Source organism: Psammomys obesus, unplaced genomic scaffold (genome assembly GCF_907164565.1).
Source record: "Psammomys obesus unplaced genomic scaffold, mPsaObe1.curated_primary_1811, whole genome shotgun sequence".
Classification (NCBI taxonomy): domain Eukaryota; kingdom Metazoa; phylum Chordata; class Mammalia; order Rodentia; family Muridae; genus Psammomys; species Psammomys obesus.
The window spans coordinates 5,417,803-5,433,999 of NW_026596131.1; the positions used below are offsets into that span (position 1 = coordinate 5,417,803).

A 16,197-nucleotide genomic window follows, 5' to 3' on the forward strand; every position below is an offset into this window, starting at 1 on the left:
AGATAGATAGATAGATAGATAGATAGATAGATAGATAGATAGATAGAAGCAATAACCACAATATCAAGAACAAACAACAAACAAACAAAAACCATGAGTCCTCTTGTTGTTAGCTGTGTGAATTCTTCACAGGAAAATGGATCTCAGCAGTGAGTGTGTGCTCCTGTATCTGTGTGTGTGTGTGTGTGTGTGCACTCGTGATGTGTTCATGTGTGTGTCTGTCTGTATGTGTTGTGTGTGTCTCTCTGTGTGCTCATGTGTGTCTGTGTCTGTCTGTGTGTTTGTGGTCATGTGTGTGTGTGTGTCTGTGTGTTTGCTGTGAAGCACCAGCTGACCTTGAACTCAAGCTCCTCCTGCTTTAGCCCCATGAATGCTGAGATCACAGGCATGTGCTGCCATACTGACTAAGCTCAGCATTATTCACAAGGGAGGCAGAATCGGGATCTTCAACATTCAAAGAATGCTAGAGTGGAGAGAGAACTTGAGCTCTATGTTCCTCCTCACTTCCTGGTAGGAAGTGGAGGCTGAGGAGGATGGAGGGCTTGCCCCAGGCCAGTTGATGACAGAAGAGGGTCAGATGATCTGGGATCATTCCACAGCCTGTGTGACTGTGGTTGCTCCCACCTTTCAAAACCTGATCATTGCTTAACTCTGGAAAATCCCGTGTTGTTTCTTTGAACTTCGTGGTTGTCAAGGTAAACATCTTTAGCCCCCGTGACAGTCAGAATCATTCTAAATCAGTGGGAGGAGGGATGGAGAGATGCAGAGGCCTGTTGGCTTGGGAGCTTTGCTTGGGCTTGAATCTCCATGGGAAGCTTTGCTCTTGTGTGCTGGGAGGTGATAGACCCTCGTCATTACATGAGTTGAGTCCCTTGGAGGTGTTGCACAGATGCTCAGTCGGGTGTGTGCGACTTCTACCAGTAACCCTCAGGAGACTCAGTTTCTTTATTTATAGCAGAAACAACCCGGGCATTCTGCTCTGAAAAGAGAACGAGATGGAGGCTGGAACAAGCCTGGAGAAGGGCTTTTTCCTGCAGAAGCATCAGACAAATAACACATGGCTGACCTTAGAGTGTCCTGAGATCTTATCTTGGGGAAGCTGCTTGGAGCTGGGGTCAGCTACCTTCTTGCAAGGCTTTCTGATAATTTTATGACTTGCTGTGGTGTCTGTGGGCACAGCATTTGAATTTGGTAATGGATGAGATTGAAGCTGGGTGCCACTCTCTTGTTGTCAACGTTCTCAAAGTGAACTTTGCGTGAAAGTATGTAAAAGTAACTGTCATCCCTGCTCCCCACTCCCCCTTACCCCAACCAGCCTCCTGTCCATAATTCCATGGCCTCCTTTTTCCTCACTGCCTGGAACAACTGCAGGGGACTGACTCTAGCAAGCCAGGCAGAAGCCTTCCTGCAGCTCTGAGTGAAGAGGACTGGGTCTCTCTGACCACCTGTTCCTCCGGACCTAGGTTGCTGTGTTAAGAGGCCCACACATCCCCCTGTGAGGCCAGTCTCAAGAGCCCACGAAAAGAGAGAAGACAGTGTTTTCGCAACAGAGTAGGACAAACAGTCCTGGGAGCCCTGCTTCTTTCTCCCCAAGCCAGTTTGCTACGTCAGGCCACGTGCTATCTTCCCCTGTTCCCAAGCCCCCTCCCCCCTCCCCATCTTCCCTTTCCTTTCTTGGCTAGTCCATCCAGCTCAGCTGATTCGATGAGACACTGTCTCCTGGAGTCATCTCTTTACCCTTTGCTAGAGTGAGGATGCTCCACTTGGCAGGGTTCCTGCCATCTTGGGATGAGAGACACTGACTGAACATTGTGAGCATGCGCATACACAATGCAAATCAGGTTTACCTTCTACCAAAGAAAGAGAGCCTGACTGCAAGTCCCTGCTGCCCCCAGACTCCAGTCACCTGTCTGTGTAACACACCTGATCCCTTGCCTGTTGCATCTCTTTTCACACTTAGAACCTGGCTCATACGGGGCCAGAATCTACACCTTGTCTCCCCACCCCATCCGACTGCTCCTCTGTCTGGAAAATCTTCCTTTGTTTTATTTGAAGAGCAGAAGTGTTCCTTCCTCTCCCTGGGTGATGAGAAAACATTCTGTTAACTTGGCATCATCTGCACTCCTAGGAGACCTTGCTTGTCTGTAATCTGACCCTATCAGGCTGTTACATAAACCTTCCCACTGGGACACCCAGATCTCTTGGCATCCTCTGCCTCCTGTCCAGTTGTGGGGTTAAAGAGAAGGTAGAGAAGGGTCAGAGATGCTGCACTCAAGTGATAGACTTAGGACAAGAACTGTTAGCTGCTGGGTCTGTCTAGGGTTGGGCTTGATGGTAAAAACTCTGTGGAGGTTGAAGTCTGTCTTTTTCTAGCCTCCAGACACTGGCTTGTTGCAATGTTCCTGTCATCACACTGGAGGCCATCTAAACCCAGCCATACTTCTGGGTCCCGCTGAAGCCTGGCTTCTCTGTGCTTTTAGGGAACTAGTATTCTGTGGGTATCCTTGGCAAGGATATGTATTTATATTTAGGAAGGGAGCTTGCCTCTCCGGAAGGTTATATAGGCTGTCCTTCAGTAAGCTTCTCTAGAAATTGCACATGGAAATGCCAGTTTGGGTTAAGCGAGTCAGGCAGAAATCTAGTAAACTGGCTTTGCTTGTGATGCTCAAAATTATTTAAGAAGGAGAATATCATATATGCCAGCCACCTCAGGTGCCTGCTTCATTTGTGTTCTGGCTGCTAGACCCTCGCCCCATGGTGTTTTCCATCTGTAGGTATCTTGAGTTTTTCTGTTGCCCACATCTGTGGCAGGTGCCATGCAAAAGTACCTTGATTCCAACTTTATATTCATGACCTTGTGTAACTGTTCCCGCAGCCGTGTGAGATAAGCGTGGCCATCTTCCACTTCATGAATGAGAGATGGAGATTGGAGGAGCTTATGAATTCTGCCCGAGGCTATCTGATTAAAGGGGTGTCCCTGGAGTTAGGACTTAGATCTGCCCAGCTCTAAAGATGCCCTTTTGATCACCCTGTTCCTACTTCTCAAAATCCGATTCTTAAACCATTGCTGCCATTAGAATCATCTATAATCAGGAGCTTTCTGCACATCATGCATTGTATTCAACCAGATTTTTCTGATGGAGAGGACCCAGGAATATTTGAAAAAAAAAAACAAAACAACCAAACCCTTTTATATTTCTTTAGTGTATGTGTGTACGCACACATACGCAAAAGAGCGAGCGAGCGAGAGAGAGAGAGAGAGAGAGAGAGTGCCTGTAGTGCCATGGCGCACAGGTGGAGGTCAGAACATAACTCACAGGAGTCAGTTCTCGACTTTCACAGGTGTCAGGTCCTGGGGCTTGAACTCAGGTCATTCGATTTGGCTACAAGCTACTTTAGCCACTGAGCTAGGTCTCCAGCCTCTGAATAAGGATCTTTTGAACTGACACCGCACATGTATGGAAGTCAGAAGACAACCTTCAGGAGTTTGTTCTTTCAGGAGTTTGCAGTCCTAGGGCTAGACCCTAGGTCATCAGGATTGTAGGCAAGCAGCCCTAACCACTAAGCAGCCTCACTGGTTCAGAAACCGGGATTTTACACGAGCTCTTGTCTGGCGATGCTCCTGTATGAAGAGGTTGGCACACCACTCACAGAGCCGCTTGACTTTCTGGCTCAGGGAAACATGGCAGTTGGGCCCTTTTTTGAGAAAAGCTGCTTGCTGTTCCCAGGTGTAGGCAGTCAGCAGTCTTGGTCGGCTTGCCCCTGCCATGATACATTGGGGAATGCCACTTCTGAGGCCAGGAAGGGAAGAACAAATAAGCAAATTTATGAATCATGGTTCTGTTTATGTTTTGGTTGCTGAGGCTAAATATTTATTGCTTTAAGTAAGAGGTTCTGCTTTAATTAGAGTCATAACTAACCACAAATGCATCGAAATACATTGTCAGAGCCATAGGAAAGCATCTCTGGACAGAAAGCCAAATACAGCTCACACTTTTGATGTACCAGGGCCATGGGTCAAAGTATTAAAGCTTATCTAAATTAACAAAGAGCATTCCAAATGGAAAAGTGCATAGAAGTTTAAGCTGTGGACTTAGCTGTTTTTCTTGCTGTAACTTACCAGGTCGTATTTATGATGCTGGGGATAAGGGATGAAGGCATGGTCAGTTTAAAGCCCGTGATTAAAAAGGCTGGCACACAAGGCTGGCACAATAGCTCGGTCAGTAAAATGCTTGTCTTGCGAACACAAAGACCCAAGTCATCTCCAGAACCCATGTTAAAGAGCTGTGCCTGATGGCTCAGGCTTGCGTTGAGCCGGAGGGAAATGGGTCTTTGGAGCTGGTTGCCCAGCCATGTTTCCTAATAACCGTGTTTCAGATCAAGTGAGAGACCCTGTCTCAGAAACCGAAGTAGACAGCCCCTGAGAAGGTACCCAGGGTTGACCTCTAGCTGCTGATCACCTTTTAAAGGCTTTCAGCCTGAGCCAGTGGGGAGGGAGAGGGAGGTCAGCTGACCTTGGTCTTCAGAATTTGCTGAGTTGCCTGCTGTGTGGTTGAAACAAGGTTGCTGTGGGCTAACCAAAGGCCTTCCGGTATTCTCTCCCACCATTTCTATGCTTGGCGTGTGGTTACTGGACGCATACGTTTTTGTGGGGCCTGAGACCCTGACCCTGAGTGTGGGAACCAGAAAGCCAGCCGGCCCTTGGTGAGGTGGCACGAAAGTGTGAGGTCATGAATCACTGCACAGCACCAAGGCCTCTGGGCATGATGAGGAGGTGGGAGGGGCTGAGGCAGAATACATAGTACGGGCCAGACCTTTGTCCCCCTGTCCCACACAGTCAAGTCAGCGGACCAGTAACAGATCAACTGCCAATGTGGCCCTGTCCTGAAAACCATAGTAGAGAAGGGCAGGTGTCTCAGGGAGGGAAAGGTTTGGGAGGCGGAGGGAAAGCCTGCATGGTGACTGCACTTTCTGACTTCCAGGCGATTACGTTAGGTAAGGAGAGTGAACTCTCAGTCAGGGTTTCCTCCTTGCCTAACCCCCTCAAATCTTAGGCCAATAAAAACCCAGCAGCTTGGTCTCCAAAGCCTTAGCTTCCTGACAATTCCCAGGTCCCCAGAGTGATTAGAAAACAGTTCAGGTTTTACCAATTAGTGCATGTGAAAAGGTGAAAGCTGGGTCTTAGGTCAAACCTACTGAGGGCTTAATTAATTAATTAGAGACAGTCTTTTACTCTGTAGCCCAGTCGGGCCTAGAATCCACTACATATCCCAGGCTGGCCTTGAACTGGAAGTGATCCTCCTGTCTCAGACTCCCCAGTGCTGGGCTTACAGGCATGAGCTATCTATTGTGCCTGGGCGATTCTCTCCCTTACTTGGAAGTCAAGTTATTTGAATGATTGGAGGCAGCTTAGTTCCCCTGGGCCTTGAAACAAACAAACCAAAAGGAAAACCAAAAAGGTTGACCTCTGGCCTCCATACCCACACTCACATACACTGATCTACCCCCCCCCCCCCCCCCGTCCACCTCCACATGTGAGCAGTCACATACAGAGAAGCACATAAGCTACATGTAGCTTTGAAGGGCATTGTGCCTGCTTCCCCATCTAACCTGGGATACTGATGTTATCCCCCCATACAGCCAGCCAGTCATGGCTGTTTCACCGTGGTGTCTTTAAAGAAGTCGGCCTGTGCTTCTGACATGAGTTTAGAGTGTGGAATGCTGTGCCGGAGGACTGAATCGGCGAGGGTCCTGGCTGTGTAGTTGGATCTGGCTTTACTAAGCACGTGCATTCAGCCAGGGCTGGTGGTGCATTCCTGCTATCCCAGCGATTCGGGTGGCTGAGACAGGAGGTTTGACAGTTTGAGAGTAGCCTGGGGTGCATAATGAATTCAAGGCTAGCCCCGTCAACTGAGCGAGACCTTGTCTCAAAGCTCAAAATTAAAAGAAGGGGTAGGGCAGATATAACTCAAACCCAGTGGTAGAATACTGCCCCAGCACAGGAAAGGCCCCTGAATTCAGACTCGAAACTGAACGCAAGAATTTGCTTAACCTCTTTGAATTTTTCTTCCTTTTTTTTCTTCATTAGAAAAAATGAAAAAAATCACAATGTACTACAAAAGATAGTACAAAAGATGGTCATGCAAGGTCTGACGAGATGGCTCAGAGGATAGAGGTGTCTGCGGTTGGGCCTAAACCCCTAATTTGGTCCTCAGGGCACACATGGTGAAGGAACAGAGCCAGCTCCCCAAAGTTGTCCTCTGACCTCCCCACGTATACCTTAGTGTACATGTGCCGTGTGCTCACGCACACAAATAAATGTGGAAAAGGTTGTCGCCCAGAGCCGGTAAAATTGTGTAGAAGGCACTTAGCCACATCCTTAGGAACACTTGGCTTGGTGCTTGGTAAGGGCTCAATTAATAGATGACGTCATTGTCACTGTTACTATTGTCGTCAGCTTGGAATGAGGGGTAAAGCAGCTGCCTAGGGGTAAAGCAGCTATTCCATAGAGGCGGTTATTCTGGACTCTGCCCTTGCTGGTACAGATAACTACAGAAAACCAGTCGGAGAAGCACACACAGCAGCTCATTGTACTCCACCACTTGGAAAGCCTATGGAGGATCCTGGGCAGACCTTTCTTCCCCACTTCCATCAGGGATAGTGAGAAACAGGTGTTTGGAGTAAGAGCAGTGTACATGATAAATATTTATTTTGGTAATTGCTTGTCCACACTCAGGACCCAAACTAAATTTCTTTTGCATACAGGGATGGTGGGACTGGGATTATTTACGTGGCTGGGATAAGTAATCGTGTTAAAATTATAACCTTTAGGGGCAGCTGGATCAGCTGACCAGCTCCGCCCACTGTGGTCATGTTGAGAGGCCTCCAAGGGCCAATTCTTTCTCTCTCATTTGCTTCCCATGTGGGCTGTCCATTATGTTGACAGATATGTTTGCTGCCAGCACAGTCCCTTCTAACCCCACAAGCTTCTGACCCTCTGCTGAATGACGACAAACATGACAAAACTGTTTCCATTGAGAAACCTCTGGGGGAGGTCAGTCACCTGCAAAAGGGCTGCCCAGAGTGCCGTAGCAAACAGGTGTCTCTCAGCCTGTCATGAGAAACAGCTCCTGCATTCTGGTCAGAGAGAGTGATTTACTTCTTAAATCCAATGCCTTGGCCTTGCCTTAGCATCCGGCCTCAAAGGTTAAGCCGGGCCCTTTGAATGTCATATATCATGGGCTGTAAATAAAAGGGCCCCGTCTTTCCACCCACTCACACCAAAAGTGTCCACGCAAATGCTTCTCCCAGGGCTGGAAAGGCCCACAGATTCCCCAGCACATGCCTGTGTAAGCACTCATTACTGTTTGACCTTAAGCTGAAGCATGCCATGTGTTCTGAACCCATGTGGAAACAAGTGCATTTTGTGCTCTGCCACAGTTCTGGATTTTCTATTTCACGTGCGTGAATAACACGAGTGGTCTTGTTCCGTGTATGTTTTGGGGAGAGAAGGCTCGGGTGGAAAGTATGCACTTGAGACACTCTGGACTAGCTCAAAGAGCTTCTCTGTCCGAAGTGACTGAATTTAGTCAGTTTCTAGAGCCTACCCCACTTAAAAGTTAACCATCCGTAGGGCGGGAGCTGTTTTGTGTTCAGCTTCTTACATCCACACTTGGGGGACTCCGGAGCTCTTTTATGTGCTGGTCCCAGGAATTTGGAGCATTTCCGGTATGGTGCCCTGAGCCAGCGACATCAAAGGTTCTGTTTGTGGCAGCGAGAATGCCAAGGGAGAAAGCCTTCATCCTGGTCCCCTGGCCTCCACCCCTGATTGCTTTTATTTATTGTTTACACCAGCCAAACCCGGGGAAGTCGCATGACCACAGCGTGTGTGAGCCACGTACAGCGCTTGCCTTGGAAGAACTTCTTACACGCAAACCTCGTGGAGCCGCTGGCCTCTGGCTCAGCTGGGGATGAGGGTGGGGTGTGTGTGTGTGGGAGTGGTGGAGCCCGTCATGGTTAATTCAGTGCAACGTGTGTATTCAGGATGTTTTCATAAAACATGACCTCATCTCTCCCAGCCCACGGCTGTCATTATATTGGTGGTCACTTTGGACTTGGCTACGAAAATAATGCCTCACATTACTAATGTGAAAGTTCATAGATTGCACATGGATATTCTTACCTCCTTCCAAGAGGCAAGCACTCAGAACCATGACTGATACTGTCTCATCACAACAACCCATTGATTCAAAGAAAAACAATGCAAAACAAAGCAGATCCACACGAGGCCCTGGGTGGATTAAACAGCCGAGGAAACCCCCTCTTTCAGAGAATTGTAGTTTGTACTTATTTTTTAGTGCCAGTGTTTGAACTGATGGTCCCATGCTTGCGAGGTAGGTGTGGCCAACTTGTAGCAGTCTCTCCTCTCTTTCCTTTCATCCTGATCACACAGGAACACAGTCAACTAGAAGACAGATTCATTTACACAACCAAGATTCCTTCAGTGCCTAGGATGTCTTGGGTCTCATAGTGCAAGAGACACATGAGATGTAAGGAATGAAATAAGACAGCTTAAAGTGGGGATGTCAAGAAAGGAACTGACAATCAACAGAGGGCTCTGTTTATATGTGTTTAGTCCAGGAAAATCAAAGCATGCACTGACAGCTATTAACTAGTTTCTATTAGCTAGAAAGCCATTTTTTTTTTTTTGTTGTTGTTGTTGTTGAATTTATTGGACACTTTTAGAGAGGGCTGTTCTCCCAAAGGCCAGCTCTTAGCTGAAAAAGAAGCCCAGAGTTGCTGATGTTCATGAAACAACTACTTCTTATCACAGGAGGAAGCTCAGCCAAGCAGACCACTTGGGAAGGTGGCCATCGTGTCCCAGCACTGGCTTACTGGCCCGGCAGAGTTCCAGCCAATGTCACTAGCACTGCCTTGTTAAGGTAGGAGATTGGAATGGCCTTCAGCCGTGGGGATTTAGAGACAGAGCTGATGTGGGCACATAGGTGGCTGGAGGTCTCAGCAACCACGTTGTTGGTTGGTTACCTGTGTTAGCCAGGCACTCTATACCCTCTGGAGCAGTGTGGACCTGCCCATAAAGCCATTCCATATGGTGAAGTAGCCTACAGAGGGCCTGAGCCTTCCCCTGAGGAAGATGCCTGAGCAAACAAGGGACCTTGTTGGTCTCTGACCCTCAGCACTGGTTCTTAGCCGTGTGCGCCAAAGAGAAAAACAGCCAAAGATGGCAGCCGGAGTGAAGTTCCCATAGTTATCCATCCCTGGGATTAGGAGAGCTGTCCCAGGTGGCTTTGAGAAGCCTGTCTATCACTGGTGATCAAATGGCCCCAAGAAAGAAGCACAGATGTCCGAAAGCCCTGGAGGCCGGGAAGGAGGCAGGTGGCCCCAGTGGACTGAGAGGGGAAGAGTTTATTGTTAGGTGAGGATGTCATCCAGCCTTGGGCAGTGCAGCGCAGCGCAGCCTCCAGTCGTCTGGAACAGCTTTCGTCAGGAGCATTGTGTTTATGACATCTTTCCAGTATATTAAGGCCAGTTTCTCCGTCTCTGGAAATGTTGCCATGGAAACCACTGAACCCTGACTTATAGCTGGGACCCCTTACCAAGTCATTTAAAACCGTATTTGTTTATTTGTATACTTAGTCTTTGAGTACATGTGCAGGGGTGTGTGTGTGTCTGTGTGTTGTGTGTATGTGTCTGTGTCTGTACATGCATGTGTGTAGAGGTCAGAGGTCAACCATTGGTGTCATTCTTCCTGAAACTACCCACCTTGTGATTTTTTTCCTATAACTTTGTTTCTTAAGATTTGTATGTGTGAGATTGCTTTCTTTACATGTATGTTTACCATGTATGTACAGTGCTTGTGGGAGCCAGAAGAGGTCATCAGATCTACTGGAACTGGAGCTACAGTTGTGAGCCATCATGTGGGTGCTGGGAACCAAACATAGGTCCTCTGTAAGAGCAGTGAGTGCTCTTAACCACTGAGTCATTTCCCTGGCTCCCCCCCTTTCTCTTTGAGGCAGGGTCTCACTAATCTGGGGGGGGTTAGTGATTAGAGTGCGCTGTTAGTGATTAGAGCCCCTGCGCGCGCCTATGTTTGCCCTCCCATCACTGAGATTACAAGAGCATCGTGCCACGCCCAGCTTTTCATGTGGTTCCTGGGGATTGAACTCAGATCTTCATGCTTGTGTGGTGAGCACTTTGCCAACGGCACTATCTCACGGGTTCAGGTGGGTCATTCCTGTCTGGTTCTGCCCCGTATTCAACACGGCAGAACCTCCACCGAAGTGCTTGCTCATGTGCTCAGAACGATGGGTAAGCCTGGTTGAGAGGCTCTTTGGCAGCAGCCTGATAGGTTCTGGCTGGAGAACTGTGACAAGCAGAGGAAAGCAGGCATCACCAGCACCCTCCAGCCAACCCATTGGGAAGGAAGGGCTGAGACTGAAGCCAAGGGCAGGAGGGGTGAGCAGATCTGACGGCCTGGGCAAGTAGGCATTTCCCCTGCCAGCTCTCAGGTCTGTCAAGGGTTGCGGGTCATGACTGCGCTATCAGGCGGGGGCAGCGTGCAGTCCACGGGAGCCAGCAGGTGTGACAACAACCACACAGCTTGGGATCTGTGACATCGGGCTGGCTGGAAGAAGGCCAGAGGGCTGCTTGAGCCGACTCGAGGGGCCGAGTGCCGGGCTGCACATGCACAAATAACTCCACGGAGCTGTCAAGGCTCGGGGTTTCACTGCTGAAACACGAGCGGTGGCTTCTTATCTGCGAGCTGTTAGTAGTTGCCGTCAGCTGCTAAACCATAATAGACTGTTGTCTCATTGACAAGCAGAGGACAATGACTGAGGCTATAGTTTGATGACTAAAGAGAGTTCTTGGCACAGATAGCATTTTCTTGAGGGCCCCTGGCACTTTATCAGAAGAAAACTAATGGAGCAGGCCGGCCCCTCTTAGAATATTTTGATGTGAAGTTAGTCTGAATAGCAGCTGCTTTCTCCCTCCTGATCCTCTCTGTGTCAAAATCCGTGCAAGTGAATGGGTGGGGCTTCTTCCTGCCTTTTACTGTGGCCCCCTTGTGTCAGCACTAGGGGGAATATGATCCATGTTTTGGTCCTTGTTCTAGAGTGGAGCCCAGGCTTGTCACTCATTTTTGTACTTTATCCTTTGAGGACAGAGCTAATTTCTTCATGGTCAGAGTTCCTTCCACTCCCATTCAATGGCTCCAAAAAATTATGACATCTTAAAATAGTCAGGCTAATACGTGTACTGTCATGAATACGGACAAAATGTTAAAAAGAGTGTGCAGAGGAATGTGTGTGGGAGTCAACAAGATGGCTTGGCCTACAAGGGTGCGTGCTGCTAAGCCCGGTGATCGAAGCTCCATCTCTGGTTCCCACATGGTAGAAGGAGAGAACCGACTCCTGAGAATTGTCCTCTGACCTTTATCGACATGTGCACTGGAGCACTGCTGTGCCCACAAACATACTCACAACAAACAAACAAATATGATAAAAATTCAATTTAAAAAGAGTGGGCTGGAGGCTGTTTAGCCTGACTCTCATTGGCTGTCTTTTAGAGATACCCAGTTACTATTTGGATGTGTGCCTAAGTGACATAATAGAATTTTAGAAAGATCTGGCACCGCCCCCCTCCCCCCCCCAAAGCCTGAAGACACGATTACCAAATGGAGAAAATTCATGCTTAGTGCCGGTTTGAGCTGTGGGTGAAACGTTGCCCCCGAGGGCAGCGAGGTAGTCACGAGCTATCAGCGTGGATGTTCTTGCTGCTGAGAAGTCAGCTTACCTTCAGAAGAATCACTTCGGGGGCAAAGCAGGAAAAGTGTGATCATTTTACCCTATATATAATTCCAGTGCAGGGTTTTTCAAACTTAACATTTTTTGTGTGTATTTTGAGCCAGGTAATTCTTTGCTGTGTGTGAGGGATGGGTGGGTGGGCCTGTTGCCCATTGTAGGATGTTCAGCACAGTACCAGGCCATTTTCCGGTAACTGTGACAACCCAGTTGTCTCCAGGCAGTGCCACATGTCCCCTGGAAGGACAAAAAGACTGTACTTGAGAACCATAACTTTAGGAAAATTTTTCTTAGTCTTATGAAAGAAGGTGAAGAATCGGCTCTGCCCCTCAGACGGGCATCTCCATCCCTGTTCTGGGTGGAGGACCACACCTGGCAAGAAGAGGGACAAGCAGGAGCTGGCTGGACTGGCATGAAGATCTTGAAACAGTCTCTTTGGAAAATCAGCTAGAGTTTCAGAGGAGCCCTGGGCTACCCCAGCAGGCTCTGCTGATACTAGTAGATGATTGTTATATGGGTATATGGAAACGGTGAAAGTCGGCTGACTCCATCTTATCTGCAGGCATAGACTTGGGTTTAGATGCAGAAGCTGTAAAGCCCTTATCCACATCCTGTCCAGAAACACCCTGGGCGGGGCCCAGCCAGGCTGTGCATAGAGACAACTCACTGTTGTTCAGTATTCCCCTGATGCTCAGGACCCCTGCTTTCCCTGAAGTAGGTAGGTGCTTTGGGAGCCAGGCTTGTCTGTTAGAGAGACTCAATGGTAGGGAGGTACAGGGATGGGCTGCCATCAGATGTGAACATAGGCTAGCCCCTGAACCCTCTGCAGGGTGACTAAGACGAGGAAGGGGTGGAGACCTAGCTTTTTCCAGGGATAATGAAAGGGAATAAGCAACGCCTAAAGAAAATTACAATTCAATGCTTAAAAAAAGAGAGCCTGTTTCTGTATCCTAGGGACAGTTCCATTCCTCCACAGGAGGTGGTTCTGTCCTCATCACTTCTATTCTTGGCACCTTTCCATACTTATCTCCTTCACTCCCAGGGAGAAAGGAGAGAGAGAGTCATTCCTTTTTCCTGGTCTAACTATCCCTAGCCCTTCCCTGAAAGCCCTTCCCCGTCTTCCCATCCTTGAGTCACATTTCCCCTAGTACAAATGCCCTCGGCTTCTATGAGAACCCCCCCCCCTGCCTCTTCCTGGCACGCACCAAACCTTGGAGCCCAGGGCTGTTCTACCAGAAGGAAGTCCCCATGTGACCCTTCAGTTCCGTCCCTGCTCACATAGCTTGGGGTCCAGCAGGCAAAGACCTTCTGCACCCTCATCACAACCTAGTCTTTACTCCCTTTGCTACCTCATTTGGACACAAGCAGCAGCCAGCCGGATGGGATAGTGCAAACCCTTCAGTCCAGGTACCTGGGAGGAGCGAGGCAGGAGAACATTTGCATGGACTCAGGAATCCGAAGCAGCCTGGACAACACTGCAAGATCTTATCATTAACAACAAAAAAGTGCAGAAATGCGTGCACCTCCTATGAACAAACTTCAGAGAGACCTGAAAAAGACAATAGTTTTATAAGGCTGGAAGAATGTGGAAAGTGTCACCCTGCCCACTCTGGTGTCACCATGTCTACTCCCAGGTTAGCCTTCTGTGTCACTGTTCAGGGCTCTCTCTCTCAGCCATCTCTTTCTAAGAGTGGGCACTGCCTTCCTTTCTCCCTGTCAGAGGACCTGTGAAGTGGTGCTTTGGGGGCAGAAACCCACTTATACATGATGCACAGTGCCAGAGTGTGTAAGATGCTTACATGAGGGGGTCATGGAGGTAGCTCAGTTACTACAGTACTTTCCTAGCATGCACAAAGCCCAGTTTGATGCCCAGCACTGCATATACGGGGTGTGGTGGCTCATGCCTGTAACCCCAACACTCCAGAGGTCAGCCTTGGATGCATGACAATCTTGTCTTAAAGAAAAAGAAGTAAAAGAAAAAGAAATCTTCGGAGTAGGGAGATTTTTTTTTCCAGTGGGTAGGAACACTGGTACAAGCATAGGACCCAAGTTGGAATCCCCAGAACCCACATGAAAATCCTGGAATAGCCGAATGCGGGCCTGTAACCCCAGTGCTCTGGGGGGGGGGGCTGGAGACAGTAGAATGGTTGGGTCTCGCTGGCTGCCAGCAGACCTCCAGACCAAAGGGAGTGAGATGGAGCGCGATAAAGCAGGACAACTGACATTATCTTCTGCATTCTTGTGTTTGGAATGTGCACCTGCACATGCTTGTACGTAAGACACATGTGCATGCCAGGCAAGCACTCTAACCACTGAGCTACCTCCACATAAACATCTTTTTTTTTTCAATTGGTGAATGAGTTTAACAAAATTATAGACTGCAAAGTCAATATACAAAATAATTGCATTTTTATAAGCCAGCAACGAGATATTTAAAAAAAAACATTTAATAAAAGACACATATATTACACTTTCACTGGGACTGCAGAACATTATGGATAAAATTTGAAAGGAGCTGATACCCAGCATTCTTAAAAAAAGACGGTAAGTTTTACCACATTTAATTTTAAGGCACTGTAAAATCACAAGAATTAAGACAGTGGAGTGCTAGCATATGGATAGACACAGGTAGATTAATGGACTATGTAGATTATCCAGAGCCACAAACATATACGGCCAATTGATTTTGGGTAATTCAATTGTATTTAAGTACGACTTAGGACTTAGGACAAAAAGTGCTAACCATAAAAGAAAAACTGATAAAAACAACATCAAAATTTCAAAAATTCTTCAAGACACCCTTAGAAATAACATCTGTATATAAAAAGGTTTGCATCCAGAATGTATAAACAATTTTTACAATCTAGCCAACTAATAGAATCCAGTGTCTTTTCTCCTCTCCCTCTTCATCCTTCTTCTTTTGAGGCAGGGTCTCTCTACATAACCCTGGCTGCCCTCTAACTCAGTATGAAGACCAGGATGGCCTTGAACTCACAGAGATCCGTTGGCCTTTGCCACCTAGGTGCTGGGTTTAAAGGCATGAGCCATCATCACATAAACATCTTATGTGTGCTAGTGCTGTGCTTCTTGAGCCTGATGTATAAGTGGGTTTCTGCCCCCAAAGCACCATTTCATGGGTCCTCTGATAGGGAGAAAGGAAGCAGTGCCCGCTCTTGGAAGGTGATGGCTGAGACAGAGGACCTTGCACAGTGACACCCAAGGCTAGCCTGAGAGCTGGCAAGGTGACCCTGAGAGGTCAGGGTAACACCTTCTTATGCTTCCATCCTTATGAAACCGTTGTCTTCCCCACTCTCACACACATATGCAAAACAAAGAAGAAAGGAAAAGAAAACTACTTTAAAGTGGAATAAAATGGCTTGCTTATATATTTGTCTTTATATCAATAGTTACAAAATGTAATTTCTTCTTTTGAGGCTTTTTAAAATCATGCACATGTGTGTGAGGTTCTGTGCTCTGACTGCAGGTGCTCACAAAGGTTGGAGTTACAGGAAGTTGTGGGATACCTGATGTGGGTGCTGGGAATTGAGCTTAGCTTCTTTGGAAGAGCTGAGCTGTCTCTCCAGTCCCTTTTTTAAAAAAGAATATACATAGTACAGAAGAAACCCATGAAAGAAAAAACAAAAAAAAAAACCAAAAAACAAAAACAAACAAACAAACCAAAAAACAACCCCACCCCCCAAAAAAAACAAACAGCAAAACATAACTCTGACAGAAAGCCAAGCATCAAAATGAACACATTGGAAGCACAGGGTTTGGGGTTTGGCTTTTTCTGGGACCTGTTTCTGGGGTGAAAACTAAGGCCTAGCAGTCACAGTAGCCTCTGTAAGACAAATCTGCCCTCCAGGTTCACGTGCCGGAAAGCCCAGTGTCTGTATTCCAGGGAGTACTTCCCTCTCATAGGGCTGACCTCAGGGGCTGGGCTTCTGCCCTTCTTTGAGGAATGACTTTCTGACAACCTAGGCATGCCATGCTGGACTGGGCTATTTTGAACAGTGGGAGTCAGCAAACCTGTTGAAGGGGCTTTCTTTGTGGGTGAGGGTTCTCGCCGAGCTCTGTGTTGACTAGAGACCCCTGTAGGGTGTGCCAGACTCTGAAATGCTGGGATTCCCTGAGTGTTTAGATTTGGATTAGTGCTGTGTAGGATGCCAAACCTCATGATGCAGAGGAGGAAAAAGGCAGAAAAAGAAAGTCTGTAGTTCGCTCTCAAAGTTTCATACAGAGTCTGTTTCCCTGGTTCGCTGACTTGACCTGTCTGTGAGGCTGATGTCTCTTAAGATGGCAAAAGAAAGTCTGCAGTCTACTTCAAGTGTGTGTGTGTGTGTGTGTGTGTGTGTGTGTGTGTGTGTGTGTGTGT

General features: G+C 47.8%; 1 protein-coding gene across 2 annotated transcripts in view; it reads left to right on the forward strand.

Annotated features, from left to right (window-relative positions):
- Arsg (arylsulfatase G) overlaps positions 1 to 16,197 on the forward strand; it is a 126,079-nt gene that overhangs the window by 93,991 nt on the left and 15,891 nt on the right. For both annotated transcript variants that reach the window (XM_055592292.1, XM_055592291.1), the window contains exon 9: positions 8,834 to 8,942. In XM_055592292.1, coding sequence (XP_055448267.1) covers positions 8,834 to 8,942 — 109 coding nt within the window. The remainder of the gene's footprint in view (positions 1 to 8,833; positions 8,943 to 16,197) is intronic.